The 17,666-nt window shown below is 40.3% G+C and overlaps 2 protein-coding genes across 2 annotated transcripts in view; one reads left to right on the top strand and one right to left on the bottom strand.

The window, feature by feature from the left end:
- DRG1 (developmentally regulated GTP binding protein 1) overlaps positions 1–4,408 on the top strand; it is a gene marked incomplete at its 5' end in the record, with an annotated part of 5,057 nt that extends 649 nt beyond the window's left edge. The window contains 7 exons of the mRNA XM_010191311.1: positions 108–283; positions 696–765; positions 1,313–1,482; positions 2,238–2,368; positions 2,564–2,731; positions 3,703–3,825; positions 4,296–4,408. Coding sequence (XP_010189613.1) covers positions 108–283; positions 696–765; positions 1,313–1,482; positions 2,238–2,368; positions 2,564–2,731; positions 3,703–3,825; positions 4,296–4,395 — 938 coding nt within the window. The remainder of the gene's footprint in view (positions 1–107; positions 284–695; positions 766–1,312; positions 1,483–2,237; positions 2,369–2,563; positions 2,732–3,702; positions 3,826–4,295) is intronic.
- Positions 4,409–6,793: 2,385 nt separating this feature from the next.
- The window catches only part of EIF4ENIF1 (eukaryotic translation initiation factor 4E nuclear import factor 1), a gene marked incomplete at its 5' end in the record, with an annotated part of 15,975 nt that continues 5,102 nt past the window's right edge, over positions 6,794–17,666 (bottom strand). The window contains 12 exons of the mRNA XM_010191312.1: positions 6,794–7,505; positions 7,924–8,088; positions 8,318–8,599; positions 9,814–9,946; positions 11,138–11,222; positions 11,478–11,617; positions 12,111–12,190; positions 12,649–12,832; positions 13,223–13,294; positions 14,757–14,986; positions 17,066–17,245; positions 17,579–17,666. The exon at positions 17,579–17,666 is cut by the window's right edge and continues 39 nt beyond it. Of these exons, the coding sequence (XP_010189614.1) occupies positions 7,282–7,505; positions 7,924–8,088; positions 8,318–8,599; positions 9,814–9,946; positions 11,138–11,222; positions 11,478–11,617; positions 12,111–12,190; positions 12,649–12,832; positions 13,223–13,294; positions 14,757–14,986; positions 17,066–17,245; positions 17,579–17,666 (1,863 nt within the window). The remainder of the gene's footprint in view (positions 7,506–7,923; positions 8,089–8,317; positions 8,600–9,813; positions 9,947–11,137; positions 11,223–11,477; positions 11,618–12,110; positions 12,191–12,648; positions 12,833–13,222; positions 13,295–14,756; positions 14,987–17,065; positions 17,246–17,578) is intronic.

Below are 17,666 nucleotides of genomic sequence, written 5' to 3' on the forward strand. Positions count from 1 at the left end.
GGCTTTCACTCTGGCAGTTTTAAAAGTAACAGCAGGACTTCTGACCAGAACCTTAGAAGACAGAAAATGTCGATCTTTGAACAAATCTTTTTGCTCCTTATTTGCAGGTTTTGATGTTGCAAAGACAGGTGATGCCCGAATTGGGTTTGTGGGTTTTCCATCAGTGGGGAAATCTACTCTTCTAAGTAATCTTGCTGGTGTATACTCTGAAGTGGCAGCGTATGAATTCACTACACTTACTACCGTGCCTGGAGTCATTAGATACAAAGGAGCAAAGATACAGGTGAGATGTTTTTCTGTCTGAGAGGATAAGACAGTGTATGTAGATGCAGTGGTGCTATGGCTGAATGGTCTAGCCTGACATTAACAGGTTAGAAGTGACATGTAGAAGTGCTTGAGAATACATTGGAAATGTTTCCATGAGGTACAGAGTTTACCCTGCTTTTCACTTTGCTCTGAGGACAAGTTCCTGGGGTAGTTCTCATACTCCCTATGGGATGATCTGTTCCATTCTACCAGTAGGGCACATGGGATAATACAATTTGTAAGAATCAAAGGGGAAGCAGTTTTGCCGTATTCTGTTCAGATTTGCAGTAGAGTCAGCTGGTTTAGGAGAAAGCTGAAAATAGGCTTTATTTTGTCCATGAAGAGAAATATTTTTCTCATGAGTTACTTTCTTTCCTCTGAACAAATAGCTACTCGATCTCCCAGGAATTATTGAAGGTGCCAAGGATGGTAAAGGCAGAGGACGACAAGTCATTGCAGGTATGTTAGAATGAAGGCAGCATCCTGTCACTGGTTCAGGTAGTACAGCATATGAGAATAAAGGGTTGAATAACCGTTTTGAATGTCTTTAAAAGGCTGAATTGTATGCTGGAATTGAGCTGTCTGCTGTGAAGCAGTAGCAGTTTTCATTTTGTTCTGTTTTCTGTTCTGGTTATGCATTTGCTGAGGTCATTCTCTGCGTCGATGCTGCAATGAAAGTATATTACCAATAGTGAAGGCAGGTTTGATCCCGTATTAAACAAGGCTGAAGTCTTAATTTCTTTACCTAGCTTACTGTCATCATTCTGGGCTCTGGCTGTAGACAGGATCCAGCCTCTATGATTCTTTTAACATGTAAGGATCTGTCACTGGTGCTTGGCCAGCACTACCAACTTTAGTCTTCTGTTGGAATTTATAGTAAGCACTGTACTGACCTTCAGGGGTTTAATATTGTCATCAGTCCACTGAGCCATGTTTTGTGGTGTTTTGTCTCAGATTGTGTGAGCTTACTTTTTTGAGAGATTACTTTCCTTTTTCTGATTCTTAGTTGCCCGAACCTGTAATCTCATTCTGATTGTTCTGGATGTGCTGAAACCCCTTGGTCACAAGAAAATAATTGAGAATGAACTGGAGGGATTTGGAATTCGTCTGAATAGTAAGCCCCCCAATATCGGCTTTAAAAAAAAGGATAAAGGAGGCATTAACCTTACAGCCACAGTAAGTTGGAAGTCTTCTTTAACCAGAAAAACCCCAAACACCTGAAGAAAGAGTCACTTGCAGTTAATGGTGTGCCTAGGACCATTCCAGTGCTGTGACTTCTTCAGAAGCTGAACTGCTGTACTGTGCTGTAGTCAGTTACCTTTCTTGGAGGGCATCCATACCTGTCCTAGGAGCCTGACCACCTCCCCACTCCCAAATCAGAGGCTTCTTCGCTTTCCAACAATAACAAGTTCTGAGGCCCAAAGGAGACTGTTAAAAACTGGCTTTTGCTTGCTAGCTACAGCATTCTTCTGGAGAACATTGCTCAGAGTTGCAGACCTTGCAAGCTGGACTGTTCCTCATTTCCTATTTACCACTGAATCTTTAAAAGCATAGAAATAACCAGAGATACCAAAAATCAGAACTCTGCTCTGGGATCTAGGTCCCTAACGTGTAGTTGTCTGTGCACTGAGCTAGTAGATACATGGGTTTCTTTTGCAACTGGTCCCAGATTGACAGGAAACATTACTTGTGAAATGTCTGATTGCAGCTATCAGTGGGGCATTAATATAAATAACACTGTGATGATTTAAATAATTTTTCCCTCTCCTGAGGCTAACTACGGTAAAATCCAAGTCAAATCAAATAACTTACAATGCAGCTGTTATTTCTAGTAATCTATATGCAGTGATCGCTAGGTGACAGCGTTATTAATTGTAATACTTGGTTTGACTGTAAACTCTTCCATTCCTTAATACTGTGTCTACGTTCAGTGTCCTCAGAGTGAGCTGGATACCGAAACTGTGAAGAGCATCTTAGCAGAGTACAAAATTCACAACGCTGATGTCACACTGCGCAGTGACGCCACTGCTGATGACCTGATTGACGTTGTTGAAGGAAACAGGTACTGTTGGGACCCTGGCTTTGGCATACCTGCAGTTTGCATGACAGAGAAAAGAACTGTCTCTCAGGCTTGCTTCCCACAGAAGCTAAGCTAGCATGGGAGGTATCAGCACGGGATATCCTTTTAAAAAGAGTTTTTTCTTTCCAGTGAAGGTCACTGCTTGGCTGCTTTAATGGGGTTTCCTTCTCTTTGCAGGGTTTACATCCCATGCATTTACGTCCTAAATAAAATTGACCAAATTTCCATTGAAGAACTAGATATTATTTACAAAGTACCCCACTGTGTTCCGATATCTGCTCATCATCGCTGGAACTTTGATGATCTGCTGGAGAAGATTTGGGACTACTTGAAGCTAGTACGAATGTGAGTCCCAGTTGCTGCCTTCTGTGGAGTTAAGTGTAAGGCTGAGACTGAATGTCTCAAGAATGGATGAATGATGATTCTTTTATAATGGTTGTCTGCTAGCTTGGAACACTGGCTTTCAACTGATGATGCCTTTGTCCCTGAAGTATGTTTAATCTAGAAATTGGAAATTGTGTGATGGATGGAGTTTCTTAAGAGTTGCAAGTGCTACGTTTTGAACTTGCAGGGGAATTAAATGAGAACCTTATGAAACTAAGGCCAAAGTACATATTAAAAAATTTCCAAAACCCATGGAATGCTAGGCAAACTAAGTGCAAAGTTGTGAATTTCAGAGGTAGTCCTCTTTTCAGTCTGTCATGCATTCAGCTCTCTTAACAGAATTGAATTTAGTTGTTGTTCTAGCATTTCAGGTAATTTTACTATATAGTATTGCAGGTGTACCTCATAGTTCTGATGCATTTCTTTGGAAGAATTTATGAATGAAGCTATTAATACTCATAAGACAGTAATTGTCCTTTAAACTTGTATCTATCTTCTTGTGACAATGTAAAATCTATTGTAAAAAGGGATTTAGTATGTCTAAGTATCTGGGCTATAGACTTGTTCAAGTTTTTTCCTAATGTATGTTGAGTTTTTCACAGGAAAAAAAATCACAAGTCAGAACCATCATACTGCAGATGTTCTTTTCCATCAGCTGCTCCTGTTGCATCTTCTTTTAAGCAACTACAGAAAGTTCACTAGGAATAAACCTTTGCAGTTAACAGGGGAGAACCTGCAGCAGCCCTTAGCCACCCAGCAGCTTTTTCAGCTTCAGAACACCAAGTGATTTACAGAATGTCCATTGTCACCACTGAACTAGCAGAGCTTGGCACAAGCACCTAGGATGACAGTGCAAATAACTGATGAAACTTCATGATGGGTTGAAAGAGGTAAGGAGGTTTTGGTACTGACTGTTCCCATCTGTATTACAGCTACACCAAACCTAAAGGGCAGCTCCCAGACTACACCTCTCCTGTGGTACTACCTTACTGCAAGACCACAGTGGAAGATTTTTGCATGAAGATCCACAAAAATCTCATTAAAGACTTTAAATAGTAAGTATTATTGTAAAAGAATTTATAGAGAATAGAAAGTAATCTGCCTTGTTGTATTTTTTAAACTAGAAGGAAAAACAGGATGTTTGGTTTTTTTTTACGTTGAATGGAATAGATCACCCTCTGACAACTAAATCCAGTACTTACATTACTGTATTTGATGTTCCTATGCTTTTTCCTGGATAAATTTCCTCTACAGGGAAATGTTTTTCTTTGTATTTGAAAGTAGCACTAGATGCAGAATTACAGACCATTGTTCTGTATGCCCAAGTATTTTGGATGACTTCATAGGTTGTTTTGATCTGCTTGTACTGTGGTTCACAGACCACTCATCCAGGTACTTGCAAGAGAATAAAAATAGCCCTTCAGCATTGCTTTCTGTATTAGCTTTGTAACAGAAATAGCTGCTCTTCTGCTGTTTGCACGTTATACTTGTATGACTTTTAAATTGACTTTTCTTCTCCTTTCAGTGCACTGGTCTGGGGTTCATCTGTTAAACACAACCCTCAGAAAGTTGGTAAAGACCATACTCTTGAAGATGAGGATGTTATTCAGATTGTGAAGAAATAAAGTTCCTCTTGCACTGCCTGAAGTTTGTCATTAGTTGTACGTGGGAAGGAGCAGGCCATTTCGATCAAACCTGTTGTTTTTATGTGCTAGTACCTTACTGCATGGTAAAAACTGATGTTTCTGGCCAACTTATACTGCAGTGACCCATTCTGGCAGAACTTACAGATTAAAAATCCATATTAAGTGAGTTTCGCAAGGGCAAAATCTTAAAGAAAACTTTGGTGCCTGGGATGATTTTCTGCTGCATGTACACGTCTTTCCAAATTGGAAAAAAAATCACACCATCAGGAATTATTTTGAACTTTGGAACAAAACATGAGAAGCAGAGGATGGAGAACCTTATCTTACAAAAGAGCGCTGGAGGACAGTTCTTGCTCCCAGTGCCTTCATCTGAAATGTTCTTGTCTGGATACTTCAAGGCTATTAATAGTCCTGCAGCTGAGGAAAAGAGGGTAGGTTCTGCTCACAAGCACTCACTTTCAGTTGTTTATACTAGTGAAAGTAAACTAGATGCTTCTGTTTTACTCTGTTAGCAACTGGAAACTGCTATATTTGAAGACTTCTTTAAGCAGGAGAAATTTAAGAATGAGCAAAATCCTTACCAAATGCATTAGCCTCTAGCGTTCACTCTCATACAAAAAGTAGGGGTGTTTACTTAAATGTAACAAAAACTCTTCCTCTCATGTTATTATTACAGATACAAAAAGAAAAGTATGGTGATTTCAAACACCCACTCAAGCACTAAGTCCCTGCAGCAGTGGTAAGAAAGCATTCAGCCTTGATTCTACTCCAAGCATTTTCCACAGTGTTTTTTTCCTGAGCTTAAGAGTCCTACACAAGTGAACTCAGCTACTGCAGATGTGCTGGGGTTGGAGGGGGGCAGAGCAGAAGCTATCAACAGTGACTGTCATTCACCATTTCCTTAGAGCTGGTTACTTTTATAAGTTCTTGTACACTGGACTCTTATTCCTTGCACTCAACCATAGCTGTGCAAAAACATTTAAATGCAGCAAGTGCATTGCATTTCTTGTGAGGCCAGTTACCTTCAGTGCAGACTCTTCCTCTCCCCTACATGGAACATAAACTAACCTGGAGTTGAAATTTTCTGCTGATTCACCTTAAACTATGGGTTTAGCTTACACACAAGAACAATGCTAAAATACATCAATTCACCAACATTACATTACAGTTCAGTTCAAGAGCAGTTGATACAGGCAGCTGGTAGAATCAACTTTATTTACAGAATGTTACTGGGAAAGTGTCAAGTTAAAAAAGTATGAAAACAATCTTACAAGGACAAGCTGGTGATTGCATGTTTTACACAGATTGATTTAGGAACAACCACTAGAAGTATGGGTGACCCCCAACAGATTCCACATTGGAGACTTCAGCCTGCTATTTCTGTACAACGTTGTCTCTGCTGGACTGAAACAAACCCACCACAGCATGCTGGCAATCGTTATAATACAGTCAAGTGATTTTTTTTTCCTGCTGCTGGTTTTGGATTCAGTGAGACCTAAGAAAGAGCAACTCCGTGAGAATCCTGGTTTTGCTTTCACCTTTTTTAAAAGCACAATGGCCTAAGCTAGGTAGAGGACATGACAGCAGTACTAGACTCAACACAAGTGAGAAAGTGAAGTGAGGAACCATGCAGTAGAAGGATGGAAGAGAACACTTAACTGTTCAGGAAAGTGAAACAGGCTTAAAAGGAACATAGTATTTTAAAACCAAATATAACAGTAAGATCACAAAACTATCCCATCCTCCCCCTTTCAAGCCACAGAACAAGACTCCAAAGGCAAGTTTCACAGTAATTGCATCAGTAGATGCACACTAGATGTAGGACAGTTCTTGGGACTCCCTTCTATAAACAGAACTGAAGGGAGCACAGAACATACCACAGCTACAACTGAGGAGTTAAAGGGTGAGGATTTAAAGGCTCCATTTTGATGACCTTTAGTAACTGGTTTGGAAGATTAAAACAAGGGAAGTACTGCAGCTAAACAAGGACCAGCACCAGCCCCCTTGAAAGAGCTATAACCAGTAGGTACCTGCAGCCTCTTTGCTTATAGCAAACTGAAGATCTGGCTATAACCTTACTGTACCAGGTCCCATCCTCAAGGCTGTTCAAAGACTAAACAGTTCTCTCATTTGATGGCAAGAGTCATACGCACAAGGAGTCAGACCTTTGTTTCACAGACAGCAAGACATGGGCTTTTTACTTTGACACTTTGGCTACATTGAGTGCACAGTACGTGACAGAACAACGTGAGAGGGAGACCTAGAGGAGATGAGCAGCAAGAAAAGGCAAAGCAACTTTATCCTGTTCACTCACACTTAGGATATGCAACTTTAAGATTAAAGAAAGTCCCACACATACAATGGAGAAAGATCTAAACCATAGGCACAACTAAAGCTCAACTGCTATCAGCTACTTTTATGTACAGCTGTATAGATTCAAAAAGGCTATTCTATGTGTATATATACAAAAGATTGTTTATACAGAAGTCTGTACACAAGAGTCTATACATGTAGTTTTCTGCAGGAGGAAACCATAGCTGCTACCTCTACACTAGAGAATATCAGCACTTCATTCACATATCTTACAAAACCAAAACAAAAAAATAGACACTTCCAGGATTAAACTGGCTTTGTCTTGCATCTAAATTTCTTCAGGCTTCACTATTCAAGCCATAATGGATCCTTTAGTCTTGATGCAGACATGAGACCAGGACAGGTGCCATGTGCTTTAGTCTCTCAAAAAGAAATTTTGCACAGAGTGCTAAAAATAAAAGCCCCCCCAAAAAAACCCAGAGGTGAAATCCTGACTATGGACATTTTTATCCAGTCTAAAGAATCACAAGTGTCCCACCCAGTGGTCACTGTTCACTGCCGGTATTCCAGTTCATCTACACTGATGACTTTGGATGGCATGGAAGGGAGAGGCTGCTGCAAGACATCTGAACCAAACCATTTTGCAAGGCCAATGGGAGAGCCACTCCTCTGGCTGGGGCGATGGTCAAGCTGTGTGTGCCCGTGAGATAATCCAGTCCGAGGCAGCACGTTTTGAGGGGTCTGTGCACCAGCGGGTGATCCCTGTGCTCCAGTGCCTGTGAAATGTAAAGCTATTAGAGGTGGGAGTAATACATTCACCTGACACCGAGATCTGCCCTACAGCAATAGTTGGATAAGGCATGTGAATGGAATGTGCCTTTTACTCATCTTATTAGCCCTGGCAAATCCAGGCCCCACATGTTTATTCCTTTGTTAGTACTCCCATAAACTGCCTGGCACTGCCAGTTCTGGACACAGTATCATGGAAGTTTTAACAGGAAGACCAGCATCAGACAGTATTTTATTTGAGAGAGGTGGGTGGCCTCTCACCAAGCAAGGAAGGAAAGACTGCACACATGCTGCAAGAGGCAGATCTGTCAACAACATTTATCTTGAAACTGAACACTTCACTTGGACATTTTTCTGGCTGTCAGTGTTCAAGAACTCAAGCTCTTGTTTTATGTTTCAGCCTACCTGATCGTTGTAGTTGCTGTTGCATCATCGCTAGCTGCAAAGGTGTCCCAGAGCGTGGATTTAAGATGTGATGGCTCCCTGTTGGTAGTGGATAAAAAGGCTGGCCAAGGATGGGAGCAGATATTCCCTGTAAGTGGGACAGGTCCACTCCAGGAGGAAGCATACCTGTTGAATAAGAGTGAGGGAGCTTCTTACCTAATAGGCATGAGGAACTTAAAGCAAATCAAATGTTTATGTATTTAGATGGGATGGAAATTATTGCCTGGTTTTAAAGTTAAGTTTTGATGTAATAAACATTACCAGTAATGAGAATCAGTTTGTGCTGTCCCTAACACAAAGTCAGTCTTACAGAGAACATGCATTAACTTAAGAAAGAAAAAAACCTATGGATTACCTGCTTGCAGTAGAGGAAGGTGTTGTGGATGAACCCCCTGTGCCAGCATTCTCTGGACCAATCCTGGATGCAGTTGATGAGCAGGTCGCACAATTGGTACATGGGGAACAAGGGGTACTTGATGAACAGGACGAAGAAAAGGGCCTCCTGGTACCGGGGAGGCCATTGTAGGAGTCTTTCTACCAGTCGATTTAGGCCTGTAGTCTTGCTCTTTGGTGCAACGATTTGCTTGGGTAAGTGGTGTGGAACACGCAGAGCGCTGCAGTGCAGGGAGTTTGGTACCTAAGGTGGGCAAAGTTTCTTGATCTGCATTCTCCACAGAACTAGAGAGTAGGTTATCTGTAGCTAGAATTGAATACAACTATTACAGTCCACAGCTAAAGATTACACCTAATGAAGATTAAAGCAAAATGACTGGATTTGATAGCTAGATTCCAGGACTAGCTGAACTTCAGTCCTATGTATTTAACAGTAATCATTTGTCTTTCCTGGATGCTTTTGGCCAAATTATTTCAAAACAGCAATGAGAAGGAATACGTTCCACAGAAATGCCTTGACAGCAAGCTTAAATTGGGTCAGAATCAGCAGTACCTCTACCTTTAATTCTAATTTTTCTTCTTTCTTAGAGATTTTGAACTGGCAGCATAGATGGGTCAGTCTCAAAGGCAACAGGAGTTACAAGGGATCCTCCCCCTAGACAAGGTGTGCCAGAAATCTAACCCAAAGTGGTTATTCGGTTTAGATGTGTCTAGGGGTTAGCAGCAGCCTTCTATACTGGGCATCTTATCAGGATTTGGAACGCTGAAGCATCTCAAGAACCCGCTTCCACAGACCATATAAATCAGTTAGACAAGACCTAAAATATCTTAGAATCTTGTCCTATCAGTTGAGATAGCAGTAACAGCTGGAGTACTAAAAGGAAAAAAGTCAGCTGTGTAACAGGGTCTGCAAGCTACCTCTGTAGTTGCCAGTACTGAAGTGCACCATGGCAATGAGGAACATTAGTCTTACTGGGGCAGGCAATCAGTATCAAGCATTTCCTTTTGATAGCCACCTGCACCAGGGTGACAAAATGCTTCCTTGATATGCTACACATCAGCTTAATTGGTCTCAGGTCAGCTTAATTGGTCTCAGCAGGACTACAAAGTTGCTGTATTCAATTACTGGTGTAGAGATAGATGGAAGCATTGTTGTTAACATACTTGTTCATCAAGAACAGTTGCAAAGAAACAGTTTTGGTCTGGGCCTCTTAGGTGTCACTATTGCTCACAAACTGACAGATGAGGAAAAAAAATAATTTCAACCCAAAACTGCATTTAGAAGTGCATCCTGGCCATAGCTCTAACCCTTCCTCTCGTTATAGGCTCATTTCTACACCCTCCTCATCTGCACAAACCAGTAATGTCTAGAGTTAGCCTGGGCATATTACATGCAGAAGCTCTTTGATTCTATTCCAAATCTCATTTGTGCGTGTTATTTTAAAGCTATTATAATACCTTCATTTGGCCTCTGATTTTCATCTTTACCATCACTGACTTTCATTTTCCCAGAAACTGGCTCCTCTTTGCTTTTCTCCTTGCTCTCATACATCTTGCGAATCACTGAGGTAGGTGTAAAGGAAGGAGACAGCTGTAAAGAACACAGTAAGAAGCAACACCTTACTCAGTGCTCATTATTTAGGCCACACATTCTTAGTTGTGGGTGGACACCAATTCCAGCACATCTTTTCCATTTAAAGCTCTTTTGAATCAGCCAGTGTGCCCATGATTTTACTTCACCTTGCTTTATAGCTTTATTTTATAGCTTAAGCACATCTCTAGCTTTTGCAGAAGTCCAATACCTTTATTAAAATCAGCAGATGTTGTTAAAGTTAAATGTACCTCAACAGGCTTGAGACAAAATAGATTAGCTGTATTTTAAATTACACCTGTTTCCTCATTGCTCTTGGTTCAGAACAGCAGCTCAACAGGAGTTCCTACAGAGCTGCCTTACCAGCATTAACTCAGGAGCTGATGGATCTCCAGAAAACTATTGCCTCATTTGTATTTTCTCCCATTCAAAGTTACATAGCGTTTGTGGAAGCCACTCATTCGGTCTATAAACAAAAGTACTTGTTTGATTCAGCAGCTCACAGTTTGTTAGTCCCAAGGTGCAAGTATCTGACTTATTGTGCTTTCTAAAGCAGCTAATGGCTTTCAGCATTTGTCTTCAGAAAACTGAAGTACCAAAATATGAAGGCCTGAGTTTTCATTTATATCTTCCTTTATTACCTTGACCTGGTGGTCTGAAACTATTAATAGTGTTTCTTTGGTTTTAGATAAGATAGAGGTCAAAAAAGGGCATCTTCCAAAGTGAAGATGTTCAGTTAAGTATGAAGTGTAATTCATACTTGTATTATGTGGCCACTGATATAACATGAGTATAGAATGGTCCAGGTTGCAAGGGACATTAAAGATCATCTAGTCCAACCTTCCTGCCATGGGCAGAAACAGGAGTTAATGCAGCACCTTAAGGGCATTCAGGGGGTCCCCCAAAATCCTGCGGGGCGCTGAGAAGGCATCAAGGAACCAGGTTCATACCCTACCAAAGGGGCTGTCAGTAGCCAACAGGACTTCTCATTCCTTTCTGCTAAGAAAGGACATAAAGGTGGAAGGACACAATCCCAAATACAAGTCCAGGCTGAGAAGAACTGGTTGGACTTACGAATATCATTATTTCCTCTATAGCCTCACTTTCTCCCATTGATTACAGTTGCTATAACCTAGCTACTGCAGACACTTACACAGCTTTTCCTACAATCATTACACATTATGTACTGACCATGCTAGTAATGGACACCGTAGGAGCTGGAGAAGATGCATTCCCTCTGTGTCCTGGCGCAGGTGATTTAGTCACTCGCTGCTGCCTGTTAACAGACAGGAAGTTAGTAAGAAGCAGCTCTACCTTTGGCACAGAATGGAAGGCAGGACTGCCAAGAACCAATACCAGCTTGTGTCATTAGTATTAATGACTAGTGAAAAAAATACATTTAAAAAAAATCAGCTTAACAGTGTACCCTTGAATTTTACAGGGTCATTAGTATTAATGACTAGTGAAAAAAAATACATTTAAAAAACTCAGCTTAACAGTGTACCCTTGAATTTTACAGTCAGCTACTCACCTGTTTCTGTAGCCATCTCTGTTTTTGTCCATTTGTGGTTTACCAAAGCCGTGCTGATAGAAGTTTGCTGCCTGTATGGCTAAGTCATGTGGTAGCGCTAGCCCCTCTAACGCAGCTTGCTGTATTTCCAAGGGACTCATCTGCATTAGATGCAAAAACCACAAATCAAAGCTTGTATTTGGTTGGGATTTTCTGAGATACTTAATATTTACTGCTATAGCTACTAATGTCTTCACAAAGTGTCTGCCCACCAACAGCCATCTGTCTTTTTGACAGACAACAGTAGTTTCAGAAAAAATTCGTACTTGAAGTACCCCAAGATGGATCCAATTGCAATGAGGTTGAGACTCTACTAAATTAGACTTCGCATCCTCACACAGAGTAAACTTGATGAAGCATAAATGTCTGAAGGTAGCAGGTATGTGTTTCCACAAGTTAGTTCTAGACCACACAATATAAAAAATACACGTTAAGCAAAAAGCATTTAATATAAATTACACTTCACATCCTCACACAGAGTAAACTTTATGAAGCATAAATGTCTGAAGGTAGCAGATACGTGTTTCCACAAGTTAGTTCTAGACCACATAATATAAAAAAAATACACGTTAAGCAAAAAGCATTTAATCTAACCTGTGCAGCAACTGGGCTCATGGGCTTCCTTACACCTGGAAATGGATCACCAAGCAACTGCTGAGAACCTTGTCCAAAACCTAAAGAACAGTCAACAGTTGTATTTTAAAGGACTAACAGTTCATTTCAGTATATACAATATACATCCTTGACTTGAACAATTCTACACGGAACTAAGGATTCCCTGTGAAGACCCTCAGCTCATCCCTTAAGTCTACACAGAGCTAAGTCTCTTCCTTGTCACTGAGCTGGAGAGCGACAGGGAGGCTACTTGGTAGCATTTTGTAGTACAAGAGGCCAAGTAGTCCCTGATAAATTGGATTCTTATACAGTAGCTGAGCACATCACTCCACACCAGGATTTACCATGAGGTCTAGCTGATGTGTCAGACACTTAGATTTTTTGGAGATTAATTTAACATTAATTTAACAGAGACTATTAAGGGAAAAGGTGTCTTGAAGTTTATTTTTCTATAAAACGTTCTTTAAAACAAACTCAAGTAATTTAAAATAAAAAATGGTTTTGCAGGCAGTCTCACCAATGGGTGAAGATATTCTATGGCGCAGGTAATCTGCAGAAGCAGCTCGAGCTGGAAACACAGGCGGAATGGGGGGAGAAGGTGCTCTTTGTGTCAGTAAAGAGGCTGCAGGCTCCAAACCACCTATCAGGCCACTTAAGACATTTGATGAAGCAGGTCTGGTAATAGGCGGACCAAGAAGTTCCTAAGTAATGAAAAAAACCTTCAGAAATATGATCAATTTATACAAACAAGCTCATTTTACTGCACTACAAGCTACACTATTTATAGCAAGCTAAAGAGATAAGGTGGACTTGTGCAACTAGATACATCAGTTCTGGATTGCCCTTAGAATTCGGCACTTAGCCAGGTTTTTCATCTTTAAGTTGTGATCATGGGAAATAGCAAGACAATATAGATTTCTAAATGTAAAATGAACTAGTGACTAGTTCTCTCTCTTCTCTATAGTATCATGTCTGATTAACAATCCCATAATTGCCTTAAATATCTTATTTTCAAATAATTTTTGTTTTCCCATTGGGGATATGCTTTTAAGAAGTCCCTCCTACCCCTCCCTTCCCCCAGTAAGAAGTACCTGCAGAATATTCTTTGATAGAGGCTGGCCTGGCATCTCTGGAGGTGACATTAAGTGGCTCTCCAGGCTCTGCTACAAAAATGAAAACAGTGTAAATTAGCTGTAGAAACAGCAGGCATAAAACTCATTTAAGAGACAATCCACATTTGTCTCAATGACAGAAATAGTTTCACCTGATGTGTAAGAACCATAGTTTACACATCAGACAAATAAAATTCCACCGAAGTTAAGAGCTGAGCTGGCTCACAGTCTTCCCTAAGAAGATGTCTAGTGCTAGACTGCATACAGGTAATTCAATGTGACTTATCTGAATAAGATATATCAATTTATATAACTCTATAAACTGGAGATGAAGCATTGGGAAAAATGGTCAACTGAAACTATGCACAAACTGAAAAACATCTGTGTATTGAAGAAATTATTTAAGATATTCGTACATGCATAAAAATTACATGTTGATGTAAAGGGACAGCCAGAAATGAAATTCTCTATTTAAGCACAAAATCAGTCTGCAAATTCTTCACAGGGCAAATTTACATTCTTCACTATCTTTTAGTGAAGTGGGATGAGGCTCAAAGTCCTTGGCATAGTTTGGCAGAAAAAACAGACGCTTTAGACTTATTCTGTTGTTGTAAAGTATTTTATGGTGCCAGAAATAGTTATTGATAGCTTCTGGGTCAAGCATGCTGTTTAGGAAGTTGGCAGCAGGATGAAATTTCATACTACAGTCTCTTCCACTATAGAGCTTAGAATCATCCATTGTTTAATATTAATCTTCCAGCTAACAAATACTGAGTTTAGTTTTATCTCAGTACAAGTAATTTTAAAATCCAAGTTGGAATTGTGCACTGACATACCTTTGTTAAAAGGGAAGCCACTAAAGTAAGACATCTGAGCTTCAAGTAAGCATTAGCTGTACCCATACTACAGCCATTTTAATAGATGCCTTGTAATAGCAGCACTAGGGCAACCACTAAACTCACACTAATGAGTCCTTCCATAAAGAGTGGACTGGTGATTTCTGTTATCTAGACAGTACCTTTCCTACAGATATATTAGTTTCTATTTAATAAGGTTCACACAAGATGAGTTCAAGTGTATGAGAATCTCAGACACTAATCAATATGTCCTCTATAGTAGAAGGTTCAGCCTTTTCATCACACAGGACCTTTCTGGGGCACAAGTATTTATAGTCTTCAAGTCCAGATATTAATCAACTGGATTAGACATTCACATTGGTTCACTTTCAAGGTGGCAATTAAGACTTTGCATAGTATGAGAGTTCTGGGACTTTCAGAACCTTAATGTGAAATCAACCCTGTGAACACTGAACTGAAAAAAGCCCCACTTTTAATTACTTTGTCTAGGGAAAAACAACCAAAGCACCTCCCTTACTTCCCCCTCCAAGCAACAACATTCTAAACATAAGCCTATATTTGATATCGTGCTGCCGTATGGAGTCATGGCTCACATGTTATCAGAAAGGTCATGCAAGGGGTTTCCAGTTCATAACCCCCAGGCAGCTGCTACTTACATTGACTTTGGGCTGTGAAGGTAGAGTCCCACTTGCCTTCATGCTGCTGACTAGTTTGTTAAATGCAGTCATATCTCCATCTTTCTTGATCTGTCTGGAGCCAGTGACATTCAATGCTTCCTCCATTTGCTCAGCCATAAATGGAGTAGCAATTTTTCCCTCCTGATCCACTTTCAGGCCTTTTAGCCCAGCTTCAACTTCTTCCACTGAAAGCACAACTCCTGAATGTGCTGAGAAATACAAGAAAAATACTGATATGGTTCTCTGTTTATAAGCGAGCTAATGATTCCTGTGCAAGTATTGAACACAAGTTATCTGAAAACAACGAACAGCCAGAAACCTAACGTCTGATATTCATACTAGCCGTCAAACTATGTCTGAACTGTGTTTAGATTGATACTCTAATATCCAAATTAGGACTATTGCATGTGTATCTATAGGCGTGTAAGACTCCACAGGAATCTGCTTTGGTTTCAACTGGTAAGTTCTCACTACCTTTCATTTATCCTACACATGTTGTTACTACATTTTACAACTTAACCTGCTTTTAATAGAGACTATTCATCTTGACAACCGAGTTTGTTCTTTTTCAATTAGGAAAGTACCATTTATCTCATACTCCAGGAGACCAGATGGTCTTCCAGCCACAGCGTAAGTAACATGAAATTACCTGAAGCTATAAGCAGAAAGAATACATACCTGGAAAATTTACATACTTTGGAGATTCAGTTACACAGTTTGGTGTGTATACATTTTGAAGTAGATTTTTTGCTCAGAAATTTAAGCCTCTATAGAAAGATTTCACTGGCATAACCAGAATAAGGTACAAGTCTTACTTAGTACTTTTTTCCTGTGTATGCATATATAACTATCTGTCAGTGCCTGACATCAAGGCTAGACATGCTTTATGGACCAGCTTACACACACACCACAAGGTATGAAACCTTAAGAGAAGAGGAAGAAGAGAGAGGAGCATGCCATGGGTTGCTGTAGCAGATGTTGGCCCAAAGAAATGAGATTTACTGGAAGTTTGGGCAAGAAAGTGGAGAAAAGAAACAATGATGCAGACATGCAGTATGGAACATGAGAAAAAACATGATGTTGATGAAGAGAAATTGACCTGAAACAGTTGAAGAACTGTACAGCATTTTATGGGAATACAGAAGCCACATGAGGTACTTTTGAGTGAATGGAAGCTCCCTCACAATTTTTTGTTGCTTCATTCTTGGTTTGTGAGGATCAAAGTTTAAAAAGCTTTTAGGAGGAAAGTCAAACTAAGCAGAACACAGAAAAGACTTGTAGTTTAAAGTCAACTTCAGAGAAAGTTCTCCACGTGTTAGCCAACACTCTGCTCCCAGACTGGATGCTTAAGATTATTTGCAGTGCTTGGATGCTTTCCTTCCTAGCTACTTCACACAAATCAGAGTAGCATTACTTTTTGTTCAGTCCAGTTTACATGGCAGTACATGCTGCTTGCCAAAAAGAAACCAATTCAGAATTAGACTCTGAGATTTCAAAGAACACATGCATTTTGTACCCTTCATGCATGCTACAGTCCCAAACATGCAAATCCCTAACTTGGAGATGGTCTTGACTTTAAAGTCAGCCCTAAACTCTGTTTAGAGCAGCTGATGCCAGCAAAAGTGAATTTAACCAAGTTCCCTGGAATCCCACGATTCTAGCCAAGGCAGCATAACTAAGACAAATTTGTTCCTATGTTGTAGCTCTGTGTTAATTATCTAATTAATGCACTGAACAGTGAGCACAGACCACTATGCTTCAAGTGCTAGCAACAGTCTTGAGAAGTTCAAGTTTACAGTATACACTTGAAAGAACTGACATCCTCAAGCCATTGTTCATCTCTTTAGATACTGATACTTAATGGAACAATATGATCCATTGAAGATGCTTGCAAGAATGACTTACACCAAGTTTTCGGTAAAGCCAGAGTTTAAATGCTGCATAGTTTCACAGCTGACATTACCAGCCTCTGGTATTAAAAACTTACAGAAATGCCATAGACAAAGCTGAAAACTCAGATCCAAGATTTGCATAATTGTAACTTATGATTATTACTGGCCAGTAAAGTGGCCTGATAGAATCCTGATGTCATCCTGCGATCAGGATGAAAAGAGTCAGTGATGCTTTTGACACAACTGAGATCTGTTGATTACTGGATTTCAGTAGTGTAAGTAAACCTACAATACTTCCTACTCCTGGACTTCGCAGTTGAGGTTTCCAGAATACCAAGCCTCTTGCCTTAAGATACTGCATCACAAGAACTCAACAATATCTGAAGAGGCACTTACTGCTCTCTCTAAGCTTTTCCTTGTTGGCTGAAAGACTTGAGAGAAGAGGTTTTAAGTCCACTTTGGCTTTCTGTAGCATTTCTAGGATGTCCACTTTGTTTTCAGAGTGGTCTTCCAATGGAATGGGAGCAAAGTAGTTTCCAGAGTTCTGGCCAGGGGAGAGAATGGCTTGCTCTAGACCTGAAACAGCAAAACCAGGAGCACTGCGACATCAGTTTACCAACTCAATGTCTCAAGATGAACATACACTGGTAACCAACTTCAACACGTCACTAAAAAGTTTTGCCTAATACCCTTTGCCCAAGATCAGCTGGAAAGTTGTCAGGAAGCATGACAAGTACATCTATTAAAAAAAATATAGCTGCTTACTGTAAGAGCCTCCAAAAGAATGTCAAGTGTTTAAACAGTGAGAGAATTCACTTTCCTAAAGCTTTATCTGCCATGTTCTTATTGAATGAGTAGGAAGGAATACAGAAGGAGGCTGTCTGACACTGCACTGTGCAGCAGTCTTACCTGCTAGCCTCTCCAGTTCCTCATGTGGTGTAGATCTCAAGCTGCTTGACCGACTTCCAGAACGGCTAGGATTAGAAAACCACCTGCT

This window comes from Mesitornis unicolor, unplaced genomic scaffold, assembly GCF_000695765.1.
Source record: "Mesitornis unicolor isolate BGI_N332 unplaced genomic scaffold, ASM69576v1 scaffold8549, whole genome shotgun sequence".
NCBI lineage: Eukaryota > Metazoa > Chordata > Aves > Mesitornithiformes > Mesitornithidae > Mesitornis > Mesitornis unicolor.